At 36.5% G+C, this 20,943-nt stretch overlaps 1 protein-coding gene across 1 annotated transcript in view; it reads left to right on the top strand.

The window, feature by feature from the left end:
* The window catches only part of LOC120424769 (uncharacterized), a 426,898-nt gene that overhangs the window by 173,804 nt on the left and 232,151 nt on the right, over positions 1-20,943 (top strand). The window contains exon 5 of the mRNA XM_052706009.1: positions 9,207-9,299. Coding sequence (XP_052561969.1) covers positions 9,207-9,299 — 93 coding nt within the window. The remainder of the gene's footprint in view (positions 1-9,206; positions 9,300-20,943) is intronic.

Below are 20,943 nucleotides of genomic sequence, written 5' to 3' on the forward strand. Positions count from 1 at the left end.
AATGGTCAATATGGAGACTTTTATGTAAAATTGTCTAGGAAATCGATTCTCACTATCGTTTTTTGAAAATTTTGACGTTTAGAGCACTGTTCAAAAACACAGTTTCAGTAAATGATTTTTGTTTTTTTTAGGAGAGTTGCGCCATCCTGCATTTTTTGTGAGTCTTTTTGTAACATTTTAGGCTATTTTCACAAAAATTTTGGTTTCAACATCCAACGTTTGCAAAAGGTCTAAAAATGTCATATTTTTTCAAAACAAAAATAAACAATGTATTTCAAATGGTTTACAATAAATTGCACAAGTTTTTTCAGTGAAATTTTAAATTTCATCAATATATTAATATAATAATTATAATTATCCCCCCCCCCCCCCCGATTTGATTTCATTCATAACTTACAACTTTGTCGAAGACATCAAAAAACGAAGTTGACTTTATAGCTGTCGGCCACCATTGCTAGTACCAACCACTAGTGTCTTCCTTTTTATCTACAAGGACTTCGCCGCCCTGGGCTCCTAAGTGTATGAAAGTATGGCACGGAGCGACGGCGCCGAATACCCATATTTACACAAAGAATTTTAGAGCGCCCGCCGCGGGATTCGAACCGGCGACCTCTGGATTGGAGTCCAGTGCGCGGTCCGATTGATCCACACGGGCGGGACATCAAATCGATCCAAAAAAAATGTCTTCTCAGCATAAGATTTTCGAAAACTCAAAAACTAATAATGCAAAATTGCTTCTTTTAAGGAAGGGAATGTAAAGACAACATTTCATAAAAAAATGCAAATAAAACTGACTAGAATGACTAACAATAGTTGAAGAAATACTTAAACTATACAAAAATGTCTTGGAATTCCGTTTTGGAAATAATTACTGCCTAATATCACCTAAAAGTAACTGTGCTGGACTGTCCATTGCAGCACTAATTTGAGGGCTGATAAGTTTAATTTTTCCTCAATTGTATCGAAATTGTGTAAGTTTTTTGAAAACTTTTTCTTACTCTTGTTTATGCATTAATTCGTCAGCTGTGTGCTATCTTTTGACATAGACCATTTTGGTCGAAAATGAGTTAATGATGACGTTTTGCTATACTTAACAAACACTACAAGATGCTTTAACCCGATTTTGGAAACTCGCTTCCGTTTCCCGGATATCGCAATACACACTTGTGACATAGACCAATTTATAATCAAAATGATCGTGCACACTTGTGACACGTTATACATGTTGTTGGAAAATGTGGAAAAATTGTCTTGTTTTTCACAAATTTATGTTGATACACATTTTCTGAAGGGAGTGCAATCTTTTATTTTTGAAAATATACGGATTAAGTCAGTTAAACTATTGATTTAAGTCTATTTTAGTTTGTATGGGAATTCTGTGCACACTTGTGACACGTAATACAATTTTACTTTCGAAACACACTTGTGACACGTGCTTTTCAGATTTTTGATTACATAATTTGCTGTATCTTTTAACTGGTGTAACCAAATTAGTTGAAACTTGAAGAGTTTGTTAAGCGATAGTATACGAACCGATTGCTTCAAAAAGTTTGGCTCTACCATTCATAGTTTTAAAAATATTTATCATCAAACTTTAAAAATCGATTTTCTCGAATAGTACTAAATGGTCGTTGTCACAAGATAGCACACAGCTGACGAATTTACAGTAACAATTGCTCTAAACCGAATTAAGACGTAACACACAGCAAATGAACACAAAAACTCTGCCAGGTTCATAATATTTACAAATTGTAATTTCATTATTCACAAATAATACCGAATTGAATTGAATTGAATTGTATCGAAAAGTAATACTTTTCAGCACTGTTTTTTTTTAAATCGACCAAACACACGGACGCCAAAAATAAAGCCAGAAAACAAAAATATTTTTTTGGCTGTATTTATTTATTTCTTATTTTTATACATTGCATAAAATTGTTAATTTTAGGAAGTCTGTAACAAAAATTACTGTTCACATCAACACATTTTTAAACCAATTTTGAACCTTTAAAAGACATTGGAATGCTGAAGCTTTAGATTTAAAAAAGCTCAGTAGAAGTTGATCAAGCTAGTTTTCTTCCTAAGTTTTCAATATAATTTGTTTAAATAGTGAGAAACCACGAATAAGACCAACTCCTTAACTGGTCATAATTAAAAATTTCCTTTATAATTTTTTTTATTAAAGTGTTGTAAGCAAACTTAAAGCCAGATTTGATTTTCAAATATCCCATCATTGATGCCATATCGAATGACCATACGGGTGGCAGTTTTACAGCAGTTTCACCAACATGCTACCAGAAGTCGTCCTCGAAGTTGTGATTAGATTCGAACCCATATGGTTCAATTTCCAGCATGATGCACGCGCCATCCACCATCATCAAGCTGGGCGAATGAAGAAAATCCAAGCCTCATAAAAGCAACACCTACTACACAGCTTCAGCTTCTTTTTAAAAAAAAATCACCTGCGATGGATTAACGTTTGAGATGGGCGCATTTTTGCAATTTTTTTTGCAGTTTTTGCGCTTGTTTTGCTGAAATATCAATTGATCTTTCAATTACAAACATTTCTTTCAAATACTTTTTTTTAAATGCATGAAACATGATCAGACATTTTCAAAAGTGACTCCCGACTCCCGACCAAACCACATCGCAGACGACCTGCTGCTGCTGCTGCGTCTTTATGCGCTTCATAAATAATTTATTTTCAAATTTACTCGCTCGCCTGACTTCACAAAACCCAGCCGAGTCGAATCATGAGTTTGGATGCACTTTAACAGCACGCACGACGTTTCGACCTGAGCTGTTCACAGTAGAAAAAAAAATAATTGGGTGTAATTTTTGCATTTGATTTTATTTTTATAGTTATCATTATAATTGCATTTTTTGTAATTTGTGTGGAAAATTATAACAAAAATCAATTAAAAAAATATTTTTCAAGTTAGACCCTTTTGAGAAGTTCTTCCCCTCAGAAAAGAAGTAGGTTATGTTTACCGCCCGCTAAACGGCAGACACCCGGTGCAGTTTCCGGGGTTAGGTTATGTTTTGGCTGTTTGTGTGGCAGGGCCAGTTCACGCGCCGAGCACGCAATTAGTACGTCAAATTGCAGGAAATGTGGGTGTCGGGTTACACGCGCCACGCCGGCTTGCTGCGATTGAGCTCCCGAAGGGAATTGACGGGCGATTCTTGGCCACTTTCTGGATCGCAGCAAGTGCGGGAAGGCGTGAAATTGGACGTGATTTAGAGGGAAAATATTGGCGGTTTCGTTGAGAGTTTAATTTTTTTAAATTTTTATGTTGAAATTTAGAAATTCATTCATTGAACTCACTCCCAGGGAGTACTCAGTACAATTATTTTATGATAAAAAGGAATTTTTCAATTTGTTGCTGAAAGTGTCAAAAAAACATGTAAACAAAACAAAGTAACCTTCCTCAAACAGCACAACATAACCAATTGCATAACCACGATTTCCTCGACGGCTCTACGCGGAGCGTGGTCGTTTGTTTGGCTATTCGATTGGCCACTCTGTATAATTATCCCATCGCGGCACCCCCCCAAAACGGCCCTCCCCAATTAGCTTCTTATTATACACACACAAGAGCCCCAAACGCCAAGTTTGGGTGGGTGTAACCTCAACCGCGTCAAATGCTTCCTCAAGCAGCAGATTTTCGAAACAACCTGCCCACAACCTCCGGAGGAATTTTGGAAGTTAGGGTTGGCTCGGGTTTTGGAGGTTGAAATTTGGGCACGTGACCAAAGTGGACCGATTAAATGGGAGGAATTTTGATTGATTTGAAGCGGTTTGAACGGAACTTCACTTTGAGAAAGTCATGTGATTGATTGGGAGATTCCCAAATGTGAATCACTGGAAAGTTACCAACAAAAACAGGAAAGGTAGTCTGGTCGCGAGAGTAATGGCTTTTCGGGGAGATTGTCATCTACAGGTCTTCAGAACAAGGGCTCTGATAAGGTTCCAGCTATAAAAGGCAACTTCAGCACTTCTTGGAGTATCAATCGAGAAAAAACAATCAAAAATGAAAGTTACCGTTCTAATATTGGCCGCCGTCGGCGTTGCCACGGCCTACCCGCAGTTCACTCGCGAACAAAACAGCCACGAAGAACGACTGAACCGCTTCCTGGAACTTCTGCCGGAAAACCTTCGCCAGGAGGTCGAAACCGTCCTCCGTCAATCGCACGCCACCGGAACCCGTCCCGAATGGTCCCCGGAGCTACGCGACCAAATCCGTGAACACATGACCTCCCACAAGGAGTTCCACCGCGACCGCCTGAACCGCTTCCTCTCCATGCTCCCGGAAGACCTCCGCCAGGAGGTCCACAACCTGTACGAGCAGTCTGCCACCTCCGGAGAGTACCCCCGCATCTCGGAAGACATGCGCTACCGCATTCGTGCCCACTTCGCCGCCCAGCACCAGTCTCGGTTCCACCGTCTGACCAAGTTCATGACCACCCTGCCGGAAGATCTGCGCCAGGAGGTCGCCGCCGTACTGACCCACCAGGAACGCCCACAAACCATCGCGGAAGCTCACCGCGAGCAGCTCACCTTCCTCCTGGATTTCCTCCCAGCGGATCTTCGCGCCGAAGTCGAGGCGACCTTCTTCAACGGAGAACGTCCGGAGATCTCCCGCGAGCTGCAGCACCGTCTGCGGGACTACTTCCTGCAGCTGCTACCGGTTGAGCTGCGCCAGCAGATCTACTCGGTTGTGCGTGAAGCTATGGAAACTGGAACCGTTCCACTGCTGGGTGCGGAGCTGCGTCGGCAACTGGTCAAGTTCTTGGAGTTGATGCGGACGCCGCAGTTGTGGTGAAATGTTGAAGAACTAATTTGAATAAACGTGATCTACCAGGAAGCGTTTCCCCCACCTTAAGCTTGTTAAACCACACGAAAGTTGATCCACTTTCTAATCTTGGCGTCGTCGCTGCCCTTCTGGTAACCTGCAATTAGCAGCTCGTTTACACCTTCTCGGACCTCGGAATTACCCTCTTTAAAAGCTGCCTTCAAGACATCGTGATCTCTACACAGCACAAATCAATCAGCTTTGGACGACGACGTCGCCGATCATCGCCGAGTTGTGATTGCTGTGCCGAGAGTTGATACCGGTTAGTAATTGAAACCAATTGTGGTCGGCAGAACCTCGGGGAGGGAGTTGCGCACGCGGCCCGCAATACCAGTCGTCGTTGGCCGTAACGCCGCAGGTAATGTGACCACTTGTATGCAAGATCGGTGTGGTTTGGTTTTGTGCGGGTCACCACCACCGCAGAAGTGGAGCGTGAGATTTCGCGGAAGCCGTACAAATAACTTGGAAATCGACGGTACAATCCGGTTGACAATCCGAAAGTCACTGACTTTGTGGATGAAATGCGGATTTTCTGCAGCGAAGAGTTGGAGTTTTTGTTGATTAACTTGGGCTCAACCAGGTAATTAGTACTAATGGATGAGGCAAACAGGGAGGAGTTGAGTCAGCAAATTTAACTACTGGGAGTTTCGAAATCATACAGACCGAAGCGCTGATCGACGGATGATAATCAATCTCCATAAAACTAACACCCTCGTGGTGACCTCGGATCGATATGAAGAAGGGTTAGAGTGACCGAACAGTCTATACTTAATAATTCTGTTGGAAATATTAGAAACAAGAAACAAGAAACAAGAAACAAGAAACAAGAAACAAGAAACAAGAAACAAGAAACAAGAAACAAGAAACAAGAAACAAGAAACAAGAAACAAGAAACAAGAAACAAGAAACAAGAAACAAGAAACAAGAAACAAGAAACAAGAAACAAGAAACAAGAAACAAGAAACAAGAAACAAGAAACAAGAAACAAGAAACAAGAAACAAGAAACAAGAAACAAGAAACAAGAAACAAGAAACAAGAAACAAGAAACAAGAAACAAGAAACAAGAAACAAGAAACAAGAAACAAGAAACAAGAAACAAGAAACAAGAAACAAGAAACAAGAAACAAGAAACAAGAAACAAGAAACAAGAAACAAGAAACAAGAAACAAGAAACAAGAAACAAGAAACAAGAAACAAGAAACAAGAAACAAGAAACAAGAAACAAGAAACAAGAAACAAGAAACAAGAAACAAGAAACAAGAAACAAGAAACAAGAAACAAGAAACAAGAAACAAGAAACAAGACAAAAAAAGACATAAAAAGACAAAAAAAGACAAAAAAGAAAAAAAAAGAAAAAAAAGACAAAAAAGAGACAAAAAAGAGACAAAAAAGACAAAAAAGACAAAAAAGACAAAAAAGACAAAAAAGACAAAAAAGACAAAAAAGACAAAAAAGACAAAAAAGACAAAAAGACAAAAAAGACAAAAAAGACAAAAAAGACAAAAAAGACAAAAAAGACAAAAAAGACAAAAAAGACAAAAAAGACAAAAAAGACAAAAAAGACAAAAAAGACAAAAAAGACAAAAAAGACAAAAAAGACAAAAAAGACAAAAAAGACAAAAAAGACAAAAAAGACAAAAAAGACAAAAAAGACAAAAAAGACAAAAAAGACAAAAAAGACAAAAAAGACAAAAAAGACAAAAAGGACAAAAAAGACAAAAAAGACAAAAAAGACAAAAAAGACAAAAAAGACAAAAAAGACAAAAAAGACAAAAAAGACAAAAAAGACAAAAAAGACAAAAAAGACAAAAAAGACAAAAAAGACAAAAAAGACAAAAAAGACAAAAAAGACAAAAAAGACAAAAAAGACAAAAAAGACAAAAAAGACAAAAAAGACAAAAAAGACAAAAAAGACAAAAAAGACAAAAAAGACAAAAAAGACAAAAAAGACAAAAAAGACAAAAAAGACAAAAAAGACAAAAAAGACAAAAAAGACAAAAAAGACAAAAAAGACAAAAAAGACAAAAAAGACAAAAAAGACAAAAAAGACAAAAAAGACAAAAAAGACAAAAAAGACAAAAAAGACAAAAAAGACAAAAAAGACAAAAAAGACAAAAAAGACAAAAAAGACAAAAAAGACAAAAAAGACAAAAAAAGACAAAAAAGACAAAAAAGACAAAAAAGACAAAAAAGACAAAAAAGACAAAAAAGACAAAAAAGTCAAAAAAGTCAAAAAAGTCAAAAAAATAAACAAAAGAAAAAAAAATAAACAAAAGAAAAAAATACATTTGGTCACCCCAATTTTACACCCTCCAGTCATTTCGGAAGTTTTCACCAAATTCCATCGCACACACACTTTCAACACATCTGCCAATAAAGTGACGCCTCACAGTTAAAGAAAAAAAAAGTCGTTAAAACGAAAATTAATTTTCGACCCAATCCTCGTCTGATCGTAAATCGACACTTTGCTTCTTCACAATTGTGGTCGAGGAACTCGCAAAGTGTTACCGAAAACACTTTTAAAACCCCGCGGCCAGCTTTTAGTTTCGTTCCGTTTCGAAGCGGATCAGAAACGGGTCACCCGGCGAGGTCAGATGAATTTATTTAAGTACTGCGAACAGGGTCCAGAAGTCGCAACCGCCGCCGCCACCGGCAAAGCTTGATCATGCTGGAATAATTTATATTTACCGATCGCGTTAGTCGATCGCGATCATCGTTAGTTGGCGGTCAAAGTACTTTGTTGTAAGGTTGAACGATTTGTTAATTACTTTTGTGGTATTTTCCGAGTCCGGTTAGAATTGTTATCTTCAAGTTTGGGAAACTTTCCAAGTCTAAAAACAAGTTTAGCATTCAATTGAAAGATCTTCCAACCTTTCCTCTAGAAACCTTGGCAAACTGAAGCTGTCGCAACGTCCCAAGGCCCCTCTTAACCGGTGGGGGGTAGGTTGGAATATGATATCAATTCAACATTGAGAGGTACTTGAGTAATTAGTTGCTGTGGTGATCACGGCGATGATCGCAGAACCTCTGCGTTTCTCGTTTAGAACGGAGAGACCAGGAAAGACCGGTTGTAAGCGAAGATCTGCGCGCGTACCCACTTCTTCAAAGAGACCTCCGAGCCCTAAATAAAACTGATTGTTTCAATTAAGATTAAATCTGATTCCGCCCAACCCCGGTGGTGGTGGTGGAGCGTCGATGTGGTCCAGTTACCGAGAACTCCTCTTCCGCCGATCCCTGGAAGTCTCGCCGTCTTGGTCAGCGCCAAACAGAGGTCGGAATTGTACGGCAGGGCAACGCGTACAAAAGTGGAATAACAGCCTCATTTGCGCTGGTCCCTGTCAACACCCCGGGAGAATCTGAAGGGGGTTGGCCGTTATTGCAATTAATCTACGCGCGAGGAGTATGGATTTAAGCGGTTCGTGGAGGTAGCTCGGAGAAGAGATGGTCATTTGTCATATTCGGAGGAAATTATTCATTCATCTTGCGGGGCGCCCCTAACGGGGATTGGGAATTTGTCAAAGGGTACCGTTTTAAGCCGACTTCTACTGATTAGGAGCTGCATTAAAGACATCTCGGAAAAGTTTGCAGTGTTGCCAGATATGCAGTGTTGCCAGATATAAACATCTCTCAACCATTCTGACGACAAAGCAACCCAGTCAGTAAAAAAAGCCATAAAGCATCTGCCGCCGGGTTCGGTTCGGTTTCATTCTAATTGAACTTCAAATGCAAAACAACGCGCCTTTATTTACTCTACTAGCCGGCAACCGGGCCAGTAATTGGCAGTAATAAAGTGCAACCGGTGCGCGGTTTCAGCTTTCAAGCTGTCAACTGCATCTCATGGTGTTTTGTTGGAAGCTGGAAGCTCATTAACGCGAATCGTCATCATCTGGTGATGATGTTCTTTTTCAATTTAATAGAGATTTTTTTCAAGAATATAAGTTTTTTTTTTCAAAAAATGTCATAAATTAATCGACATATTTTTGTTTTCAAATGAAACCAACAAAATAAAAACGATTAAATTGATCGAATATTTTCCCCCAAACTTTAGAATTCCAGGATATTTCCATCCAATTATTGCAAGATTACTTTTAACAAATAAGTATATTAAGTTTTATTTGAGAATTCAAATTTCATTATGACTTTTGAACAATTTTGTCAAAGATGTGACTTCTGTCCGTTTTCAAGTCAAAAAATGAAGAAGAAAAAAGTGCTAACAAATCAGTGTTTGTGAAATTCTGGAAAAAAGAGAGCACCAAAATCTGTGGTAAAAGCAAGCATCGCTGTGTTGTTTGGTGGAAGAACTAAAACGTGGTTGAGCATCGAAACCAATTTTGGGACTTTTTCGTTTTCAGAAAAGTACGAACCTTCGAACATCGCGATGGGAACCAACGACACCGAACGAGGTGACTAACGGGAGACGTCAAGCTCGCAGGATGGACGTGCCGGTAAGTTTAAGTTTTGAAATTGATTTTAATGTGTTTTTATCCAGAGTCCTTCGTTCTGAACAGCAACCATTAAGTTTGACATTTTAGATGAAAATAAAAAGACAATGGAAGTTGTTTGACGTGAAAATGGCGAAAAAAGCCTAACCAAATTGTTTTTGTTAAAAAAAGGAAAATGGTTCTAACCAGTTTCTAAAATTGGAAAATCTAGTCAAAAAGTTGGTTGGTTTTGCAAATTTTTATGCTGGACAAAGCTAGAAGATTTGAAACTCAGCATTCTGACTGGTTTCGCTTGTTTTTTTTTTAACTTTTATTCTTGCTAAGCTTTGGTAATTCCAGCAAGTTCTTGGCTACTCTAACTTGTTTTGACTAGCTACAAAAAATAATAATTCGAATAAAAAAATACAAAAATACAACATATACAAAATGTATTTTATATTTGAGTCCAAATTTGTTAATTTGAAGTAAAATAAAATTGCGGTTTCAACAACTTGAAGCCAATTAGTAGGGTTAGTGGATTTTCACGATATCACGATTATCGAGAAATTCGTGAAATTTGATCTATGAAGACTTTTCAAGTAAATTTTATTAGCTTTTAATTGCAAAGCATGATATGAACCATTTGAAGAATTGTAAGCAAAACATACATTAACATAAAATAATTACAACATTTACTGAAAAGTGAATGCCGCGAACACTTGAATGATATTAACAAAAAGTTTTAATAAATACAAATTTTGGCTTTTTCAACCAAAACTTGTTAAAATTGACTTAAGTATATTGTGATAATTTTTTGAAGATTGCACCGATTTTTTTTATAAATTGAAATGATTTATTTTTCAAAATCAATTAAAAGCAATTAGCATGTTAAAGTAACATTCAGTAGAAACAGTCTCTTCCCTGAGTATCATTGATATACAGTCCAGACTCGTTTATCCGATGTTTGATTATCTGAAGGTTTGTATTTTTATTTCTTTCTTTGAACATCAAATTCGAGTTCTGCGACCCCATTTTAGTCAAATTTGAATGGTTGATCGCCTGTAAAATTAAAAAATGCATTTTGATTCAATATTTTATCATCGTTAGTTTGGCCGCCATCATGGATTTAAAAATTATAAATCACTTTAGAGTAGTTTAAGGGTCGTATTAAAGCTCAACAATCAAAAATAAGTCAACGAAAAAAAATTCGTGATTCGATTATCCGAAGTGAAATTTTACCATGGCCTTCGGATAATCGAGTCTGGACTATAATATCATTAAGCAGTAAGCAATAAGAATATACAATGAAAAAAAGAATTCAATAAGAGCAGACAATAATATTGAATAAATAGATTGCTATTTAGAGTATCAATTATAGATCTCAGCTGTTCTTAGGAAACTAACTAAATTTAGTAATATTTTTATTCGCTGTAATAACAATTTTAGAGTTTTTTTGACTACTATTATATTTCAAAGGTATAAAAAATTAAAAGATTAATGCTTGGCTTATTCAAGACACAAGGATAGAATTTTTGATCTTTTAAATCTTCTTTTTCGGAGACCTGTTTAACTTTCACGATGTTGGATTACTTCGGTGGATGGTTCCAGCGGAAAAAAAACATTTTTTTTTTGTTTTCTGATTAAGAATAATATTTTAAAGAGTTCTCAGAGAATTGTTTTGCCTATTGATTTTTTATTATTTTTTGAAACGAGAGATGAAAACCTTGAAAAATATATTTTCTGGGCAAAATGTCGTAACTCAAGTTATTTTAATTATTTTGGCTGGACAAGATTGCTAAATTTTGCTAAGATATGAAAATCAATAAAATGTAAATAGATAAAATAAAAGCCAATCAGCAAAAACTTTTTAGTTATATTACTCGAATATTAAAAAAAAGTTCAATTAATGATAATATAGAGCCCATCCATAAGCCACGTGGAAACTTTTTTTTGAAATAAGGAAAAGTTTTTATTTTCGTCACGTTCAAATTAAGAAAAGATTTTTTTTAGTTTACTGAAAAATGAAAAGTAGTTTCTGTATTTTTCACGTTCAGCCAAATTTCCGTAAAATTTGGTGTTTTGAAATTAAGGTTTCCGTAAAAATTGCATATTTTGAGCGTTGAAAATCACTAAGCCTACCAATTAGGCTGTTGTTGTCTCCCCATCCTTCAAAAACCCGTCGGTAACGGTAAGTTTATAATTATTTTTAACATGTTTGAGTTACCTATATCAAAAATATTTTGAGTTTTAATGAATTTTCGATGTACAGTAGGGCGGTCCAAATCCGAGCACACTCGGGGCTAGCTCTATGGGCTAATTGGGTCCTAAAATTAGGCTTTAATTTGTAATATTATTGTTCACAACAATAAAGCTTACCCTTTGTACGACCGCAAAGGATTTAAAATGGATTTTTAAATCAATTTAAAAAAAAATAACTTCGCGGCCTTCACATAAAAGATCCTACATGACAGCTCGTTCCAAGGGGACCATAGTTGATCCATCGAAAAAATGTTGTCTTGTCAATTTTATTTGTTTGCTTTAAAAAAAGTGATCAGAAATGGTTTTTAATTGTGTTGTTTACCGTTGTACATAAAATTTTACATAGGGCTTTAGAACCCTATCATGAAGTGTAAACAAACATGTCATGTGATGTTTATATTCGAAACAAGCATAATGCACTCTTTGTTTACACTTTGTCTTTGGCTCATCGTGATCAAAATGTGCAATCATTTTTGTTGTCAAAAAATATCAAACCGCAGCTTGAAATACTTTCAAAAGCCAAAATTAAACATTAAACCTTATCGCCGATAATGTCATCGTCGGCCCATTTTAAGGGGTTGCCGCCGCGATAATGTCACGAAACTGTCACCGAGTAGTTTGGCCAACGCGTGGTCTGTATTTATCTGTCTGAAGACCTCCCACGTTGCGTCGCTACACAGTGCATCTCCGATGGTTTGACCTTTTTCAAAGGGACACTTTTGCAAATTGAAAGAGAAGCTTCATTGCTTCAAATGCGTCATCAAAGAACTGTCAAATCAACAAAGTGTTACTGTACCGCCACCGATGGTACCAAAAGCAACCAAAACAGATGCCGCTCGTTGTTGATAAACAACAATCTGGCGAGTTCCTGCACCTCTTTGAAACCTTGGCCGCACGTGTAACTTCAAGTCTTGGCACGACGAAGGGCACCCAACAAGTCGTGCCATCTATTAGTTTCACGATTTGCGTAAATAACCACTCCGGTTCTCCGAGACGCGATGATCACCGATGATAGACGTGTCTTCAGAGCGCACAGATTTGTTGTCCCCGCACGCGGGTGCTACCAAGTTGGGCTCCTCTAATCGACGACATGACCAGGGTACACTATGGTGTCTTCAGGGTTTTGGGAGAAGACGAAGATGTCGAAAGTGAGAGTTTGGTTTAACCAATCCATTAACTTGCACGACGACGTCGTATGGAAACCTGTAATCAGTATCAGGGTTCCCTGGCATGGCCCAGCAGGCGTTGACAGGCCTGTCAATTATCTTCGCACTCGCAATCACGGTGGCACGGAAAGGATTCCTCCATAGCTATCTTGGATTGATATTCATGAGTTTTCGCCAGAACCGGATTTTTCCGTGTCACCACCGACCTGTTGGTTGACTGAGGTTACCACGCGAGTTCTTCAACGGTATTCAATTACAAAATGGTACGTTCCTCTTCTCAATAGAGGCAACATGTGTGACCTTTCCGTCTTCGGATCAAACTGAAATCGATAACAGAAATGGTAAACACTGCACAATACTTTGTAGTACAAGCCGATTTGTGGATCAACCCCCCAAACGATCACAGCCGAGTCAACTCAAGACAGGCTGGGGGGTAGTTGACCTTTTCGCCGCAGCACTTGAAGGCGTTGCGTGCGGACCATGTTGTATACATGTCACAGCTCATATCTGATATGTGTGTTATGGGGGACCGGCCAGGTTCAACGCAGACCTGCACGTAGTGACGTGTGTGGTCACTTGAACGACACGCACCGCCAAACCCTGGATAAAGAGTGAAGTATCCACTTGACTGAGCTGCGATAAGCGTGCTACTTGGAGTGGGTTATACTTGAGACACGTGTTTTGGAACAGATCACAATCGTGCAGGTTGAGACTCTTCTGTATAATGCCAGCCTGGATCAAATTTGAGTTTTGAAGTTATTGTAAATATGATTATAAAACCAAGAAATCGAACAAAAAAAATCAATTCTTCAATCTTTCCAAACGAGACATGATAAAAACTACTCCCGTTCTTGAAAATCTCCCCTTATCCAAATAGATCCAAATAACTGCAGCACTAAAAAAACAGTGGAAGATCATAAAAACACCGGATCAAGGTGATGAGACCCAGCTAGAGAGAGGAGTGCATTTCCTGGACCAGAACACGACTGGAATCTCTCACCCGAGAAAAAAAAATCCCTCTTTTAAGCCAAACTAGGAAAATTAATGATCTTCCCCTAGCCTAGGCATAATGAAAATGTGTTATTCCCCGGATAGTTTTAATTTTCCACCATTCCCTCAAGTGTTTACAAATCGAGTCGTTTTTCATCGGCTTCCGAAGGAATGTTTGTCTAGGGAGGAGGGGGAACCATTCGAAGGGAAACACGTGTTTTCCAAGTTGATCGCATTTGTTTGCCTTCTTTCGAATGGAACTGCACTTGTATTGGAAATTGATTTTAAAACAAATCAAAATCGAATTGCTTGAACTTAATTTTAAATTTGTGTTTATTAAATTTAACGTGTAATTCCCGTTTAACGGTGTGAGAGATTACACTTTTCATGACAAGCACGTTTTAAATTACTCAGAAGCTCAAATTTCTCCCTATCGCAGCTCAATTTGTTCCACCTTCTCTATACACACAATCCTTCAGTGGACATGAACAGAAGCAAAAACAAATCTCCACAAAAAACACCGTTTAATCACTAAGCTTGTGAAGTAATCCGCCTAAAGTTTTTTGGTTGTATTCTTCACTGACCTTATTCCACTTATGGATTTTTTGTTTTGCTCTCCAAGTTCCAAACTTTATGAGGACCGAGCTGTTATCAATCGTGACTTCGTCATACAAAAAATGTTTAAATTTGACTTACTCAAGTAACATAGAATGATTTTGAAGACGTTTCATAACCTAACAAATTCAAACTTTTAAAAAAGTTTTACCAACAAAACAAATTTTTTGCGCAGGTTCAACTCGAGGGGAAGCATGAAGTTTAGGGTCCCCAGAAACATGTGCACTTTAAATTTTTTCAAAAATATATAGACGGGGCCAAATATTTTTTCTCCAAAGTTTGTATGGAGAATTAGTGCTGTTCGCTACTCCCACATATTATATGCAATTTTTTGCTTGTATGCAACAGTGACGAACCGCCCTAATTCTCCATACAAATTTTTGGAAAAAATCAAAGTACACATGGTTCTAGGGACCCTAAACTTCATGCTTCCCCTCGAGTTAAACCTACGCAGTCATTTTTGTCAATTTTTGTAGGTCAGCCTTTTTGAAAATCGAGTCACGTCAGACCGAGTCACGTAGCCTAGTGGTAACGCTTCCGCCTCGTAAGCGGTTGATCGGGGTTCAAATCCCGGCTCGGACCAACACAACTGGTGATCGTTTCTCTTCTGGATTCGATTGCTTAGTAAAGAGAAGGTAGTGCAAGCTGGACCTTATCAACGACACCTTAGGAAGGCGACCTATGGAATGTTAACATTAACCTTAATATGGTGACATGAGTTGAGTTAAAACTGCCACTGAATCCGCTTTGTAAATGCCGGCCCCGATACTCGTCAAGGGTGTTCCTCTCAGGAACTGGGAAAAAATTACTTTTTTTGTGTTTTTGAAAGTGCTACACCCAGAACTGGGCATCGGCATACGAGAGGATAAAGAGCACGATTCGGTAGTAAAATGGTACTGTGTGCGGACGGAGAGGATAAATCCCGAAATTACCGAGAGTACTTTACTCATGGTTCATTTTCCAAAAAAGTTCATCTATCAAAAAAAAAGGAACGGTACCGAGACTCGAACCCAAAACCTTCGGCATATTGTACCGTGCCTTTGCCGTATGGGCCACCACGGTTCGGTGACTAAGTGGCGGTCGTTTGTCCATATAAGCCACTCATAGGATGAACTGTTCCAATGAACGAATGAACACGCGAGAGGACTATACTCTCGCAATATAGCACTTTCCTCACGATTCTTTTCGTGAGGACTATCCCCTCGTTCTTTAACTTTGGGTGTATAATAGAATTGCCAGTCAATAATTTTGACTGATTTTGCACTAACAACATAAAATTTATATATTTTTGCCTTTCTTACTAAAGAAAGGTATAGGTTTTACTTTAAGGCAGGACGTCATTTCCATCTTCGTAAATATGTCGATTCAGCATGAATTTTAATCGGAAAAATCGTCAAAAAATCACACTGCATCGATTTTCGACCCTTCGTCGCCAAGTCGACAAGTTGTCAAGTTGAGCTTCGAATACCGGCGCGAGAATGCTGGCGCATATATTTTGTGGCTCGACTTATACTCATTTTGTAGTAGCTTGTCTACCGATGTTTCCTTCAATATGTAAGATATCGTAGCTTTTCGGTTTCTTTTGCCCTGTCCGTTTTTGCATAACTGTCCAATGTTTATGCAAAAACCTATGTGACATAGGACATTCATCCGGCTACAATCATTTTGTTTCCCGTGCGCTCCTAAAATCGCCTAAATGTAGACTTCATTTTTTCGTGATTTCGTAAGTTTATTTAACAGGGTTCATTGGATAGGATAATAGGAGCTTTCTAAGCTTTTCATCGTTTATTTCATTTTCAAAGTGTTCAATGCTGGCGACTCCAATGGCTTTCTTCCTAAGGTTCTCGCGATTGAGTGTGTAGTGGTGCGGTTGTTAAAAATAGCTATCTCTGACTCTGTCACTCTCGTAGAACCTGAATGGCTAGCTTCCCTGCACCGTGCGGCACACGCGGTTCACTTGTACCTCGGTTTTGCTTGTCTTGGTGCGCTGGTACGATGAACCAAAACACCAACACAGTCACACAAAAGGGCTCGTACCGAAACTAGAAAACCAAAACCGCGGTGTGCGTTGTCGCTGGCGCATGGGAAACTTGCTATGATCGCATTTGTCATAATCGCTTGTTTGATTAGAAACGTACAAACATATTGTACAATCAAAAATATTCTTTTGGTGAAAATTGCGTTTTTAATTTCTTTTGGAAATCATATCATTCATAATACTCATAATATCATCATAATACATTGCTTTCATCATAAGACTTTCTTTTTAGCTGACGTTATAAATAAACAAAGTCGATGTTATTAATTGAAAGAAGTTCTACCATTGTTATATTCTTTAGTAAGAATGGCTCTTTCTCACCCCAGGTGGGATTAAATCGGGGGTTTTTTACTGGTGTCATACTCTGAATTCTGCCCGTTTTGTCATAACTAGAGGGTGACGATTCTCGAGATTTTCAATTTCCCGAGACTCGAGAGTTGAATTTTGCCATTTTCGGGGAATTCTCAGGACCCGGAAATTCGAGTTTTATAGCAAAATTATTGATTGTGGAAAAAAATTGAAAGAATTATGTACAATAAATTTATAACATTTACATAAATTTGATTTTGGTTAAAGTAACGTTAATTAAATAAACAACAACAACAAAAATTTCATAGCAATAAGTCACAGTTATTTAACACAGTATAAGTTTTATTTCAAAACATCAATTAAGTTGGGGAATTCTTTCTACGTGTTGAAAAAGCTTTCCAAATCTGCTAGTACAAGTTCAATTCAAGGTTATGTTGATTGAATCTGTCTGTGTCTTAGTTAGACATCGTAGACATCAACTTGTTCTTTATTTTCCAATATTTCCATGATCGGGATTTTTGCTAGATGATAAATAAGGATCTTAAGCAATATCTGAAGTTTTTTTTAACTTTTATTTTTCATTGTGGTTTTTTTGAGTTTCGCAATGGCTGATTTCTCAGTTCAAAAGTTTTTTTTCGTTCTCAAAAACTCTCTAGCAGTAATGAAACATAAACAGGAAACAATTGCTGTTCCTGAAAATTATATAAAATGCCAGAGCTTTATTAAACCCACCGGCAGTCAAAAACGTGTATTTTGTACACACTTTGTAAGGGAACTTGTTTGAAACGCCAAAACATGCGACATCTGAAAAGTTAAATGACAGTTGATTTTTGGTGCCTATCGAAATTCAAAATGACTTGCCTTCAAATTTTGAAGAAAAAAAATTTTGAAGAAGAGGAGAAAAAAGTTTCAAATTTATTGAATCACTCTTGTCACCAAAAATTGATTTCCGAAAAACACTATTTTTCCATATGTTTAAAGGGTCATAACATGCCATCTTATTTGAAAATTTTAGATCGAGCAAAACATATTTGACCAAGCAAATGTTTTTTGAAAAACAAGTGATTAAAAAAAGTCGATAAACATTTAAAAAAAATCCCATTTAAAAAAACAATAAGTTGAGAATTTTTTTTTTCAGCGTTAAGAAATAGAAAACTTAGTGATTTTTTTGCTTTTTTCAATGAAAAATTATTTCGAAATTTTAAAATCTTGACCATTACTTGAAAATACCAAAACAAAATAAGTTATTCTTCATTATTAAATTTCGAATCCCAGCCATATTAATAAATGTCAAAAATTCAGATGGCCGAAATCTCGAAAAATTGCACATTTTGCATAGCTGTTATAATACATTTTATGACAGTTAGCTTAGGCTTAACATTATTGATTTTTTTAAATTTATTTTATTGGCACAAAAACTTTTAACAAAATTTTTATTAGCCTAATAAAATAAGATAACACTTTTCATGGAAAGGGAGTAAAATTGCTAATTGTGTTTTTAACCCTGCACAGCTTTTTAAAGATTTTAAATATATTTGTTTATTTTCGTTATTTTGAAAAACGGACAGTTAGTTGTTAACATTATCATTGAAAAAAAATATAGTTTTTCTTAGTGTTACTTAAATAAGTTTATGTTTTAATTTGATGATTCGATTTTCAATATTAAAAAAGTAAATATTTAAATGTTCAGAATTAATTATTATTATTTAAGTTTATCCAGCCATATTGTATATTTTTCACCATAATTCAACAATGTAGTCAAATTAAATCGCTTATTTTTTCTTATTTAAGATTTAAGAAAACATACAAAAATCGATTAGAACTGATTATCGCTTCACAAAATCAACTATTTTTTCAATTTTGTTTTTTTTCATGTATGAAGAGCAAAATTTGAAAGAAGTTGTTTTCAGGAACTTGTTCACCCTTTTCAAATAATTGGCAAGTTTTCAACTTTTATATTTACAGTTATTTTCTGTAAGTTTTTTGAAAACTTTTTCTTACTCTTGCCTTCTATTTAATATTTATAAGTAATAATACTTTCGATTGAATAACGATGTAACACACAGCTGAAAGGAACTCCAAAACTCTGTTATGTACCCAAGTAACATTTTCAGTTTTGTACCTATCTTGAGGAGAGATTGAAGTTATCTTAGCTAAAAATGACCATAAAGCCATTTTATCTCCAGGACAACAATAAATCAGCTTTAAACCTGAGTTAAGAGCAAAGTGGACTATTTTAGGAGGTTATCATGACCATTTATTAGGAGTCATCTAAAACTCATCAGCATAGACATTGATTTTTAAAACACTCTGCAGGTGTATTTAATTGCTTAAATAAAACTTATGCTCAAGCTTCTTAAATTTATAACCGCACAGAAGAGGTTTTCAAGACTGAAATAAACTTTCATTAAAGATGTTTTCTCTCGTTGAAGATAAAATTGATTTGTCGAAGGAAAATCAGTTCTAATTATAATCTCGTTAAATTCAATAATTCTTTATGAAATAAATCACAAATGGCCAATGAAAAAAGATAAAATTATATTGATAACTATAAAATAATATCAAAATAATAAATTACTGTGACTTTACGCAGCCGTTCTAACTGAAAAATTCTTGCCATCAAAATTTCACTGGTCAGTTTTCTTAGATACCTCGAAAAAATATGCATCGAAGGCATGAATCGTTCAAAATTGCATCGATTTTTTATTTTGATGGACCGATTGATTTTTTTTTTTCTGAAAAATCAACATGGCTTCCATTTTTGGCCGTTGCTTTTTCGTGTTAATATGGCTGAACTCATAAAAACTATTCTCTCTTACTCAAAGCAGTTATTAGGGCCATTTTTCTTAAGAAGCTCTTGTACAAGAAACTTTAAGAGCTTTGTTTCTTGCGAAGCTCTTGTTCAAGATTAAGCAAGAACATGTAGACTGCAGTGAGCTTTAAGGCGATTTTAACCAAGAGCAAAAGGCGTAGTACTGCGACCGTAGCGCATGCGAATTTTAGTTAGCAGGAGGTAGATCTAAAACGTTTTTTATGGTTATTTTTTCATCGTTGGATAAAAAACAAAATACATTTTTTTTTTCATATTCTTTATTCATTTATTTGATTGGGATCATCATAAGTTTTCCTCGCATAAAGGAATTTACCGTCGACACAACAACACTGATTTTAATAAACAACACTAGACCAACGTTAAAACACTAGCACTCCGTGACGAATTTTTCCGCTTCTCGGAACGCCTTATCCAGCTTATCCTCGAAAGGCTCTGACGGACAAACGGATGGCCTAACTGATGATTTGTAGCTTGTCGATTCTGCGCGTCGGCTTCACGGTAGCTACGGAATCGGCGCCCATGATGATTCTCGTGTTACTCGATCAACACGTGCCGGAAAAAAACATCTACTGCCCATGCATGTCAATGGACCAAATCGGCATGTACTCGATTACCCTCGGATAGGTGTACTCCGTTACATCCGCGCTGGAGCCGGAAACGGGCGAAAAGTATCACTTGTTTACCGGGATCACAAATTTTGGTAAAAGTTTCTTTGACACTAAACCGACCGACTGTACAAAAAAATGTGATTTGACAGATCAAGTTCAAATAATCTGGAAATATGCTTTCATAGAACAGAGTAGTTTTAATTTAGTTTCAAAGCAGTTTTGACAATGCTTAAAAGTCTTATAAATAACCTCTCTGGGATAGCTTTAAGAGAAACAATGAAGTGTGATATAAAACTATGTTCCATGCTCTTAAAGTATTCTTAAAGATATTTTTAAAACTTTCGTATCATAAACCCAGCAAGTTTTGATCAATGTTTTCATAAAACAGAAAAGCAAATTTCAAACCTTTTATAAAACCTGTTAAGAAGTAAAGGCATTTTGCTTGTTACTTGGGTACCTTAATGAACTCATTGTAACTTGATTATTCACAAATAAACCGAATTGAATTGAATATTTACAGTTTTACAGTCATATTTACAGTTACATACATTTTATTTCCTCGCTTTTGAAAGTTTCTCAAAATTTTACTTCCTCGCTTTTAAAAGTTTCTCAAAAAACTGTATTTTTTTTTTAAACCAAACACATTTCGGAACAAATTTAATTTCCTGCATTCTATTTAATTTTTATTATGCATCACGAAATTATGTTTCGTGAAGAAAAAAAATCGTTAAAACTTTGATTTTTTGGAAAAAAAAATGAGTGCAAAACATTTGCAATCGTGTAAAAATGATTTTACGACCACAAATTGTACAAATCAAACGGAGTGCAGTCAAATTCGGCGCTTGAAATA

This window comes from Culex pipiens, chromosome 1 (genome assembly GCF_016801865.2).
Source record: "Culex pipiens pallens isolate TS chromosome 1, TS_CPP_V2, whole genome shotgun sequence".
Taxonomy (NCBI): Eukaryota; Metazoa; Arthropoda; class Insecta; order Diptera; family Culicidae; genus Culex; species Culex pipiens.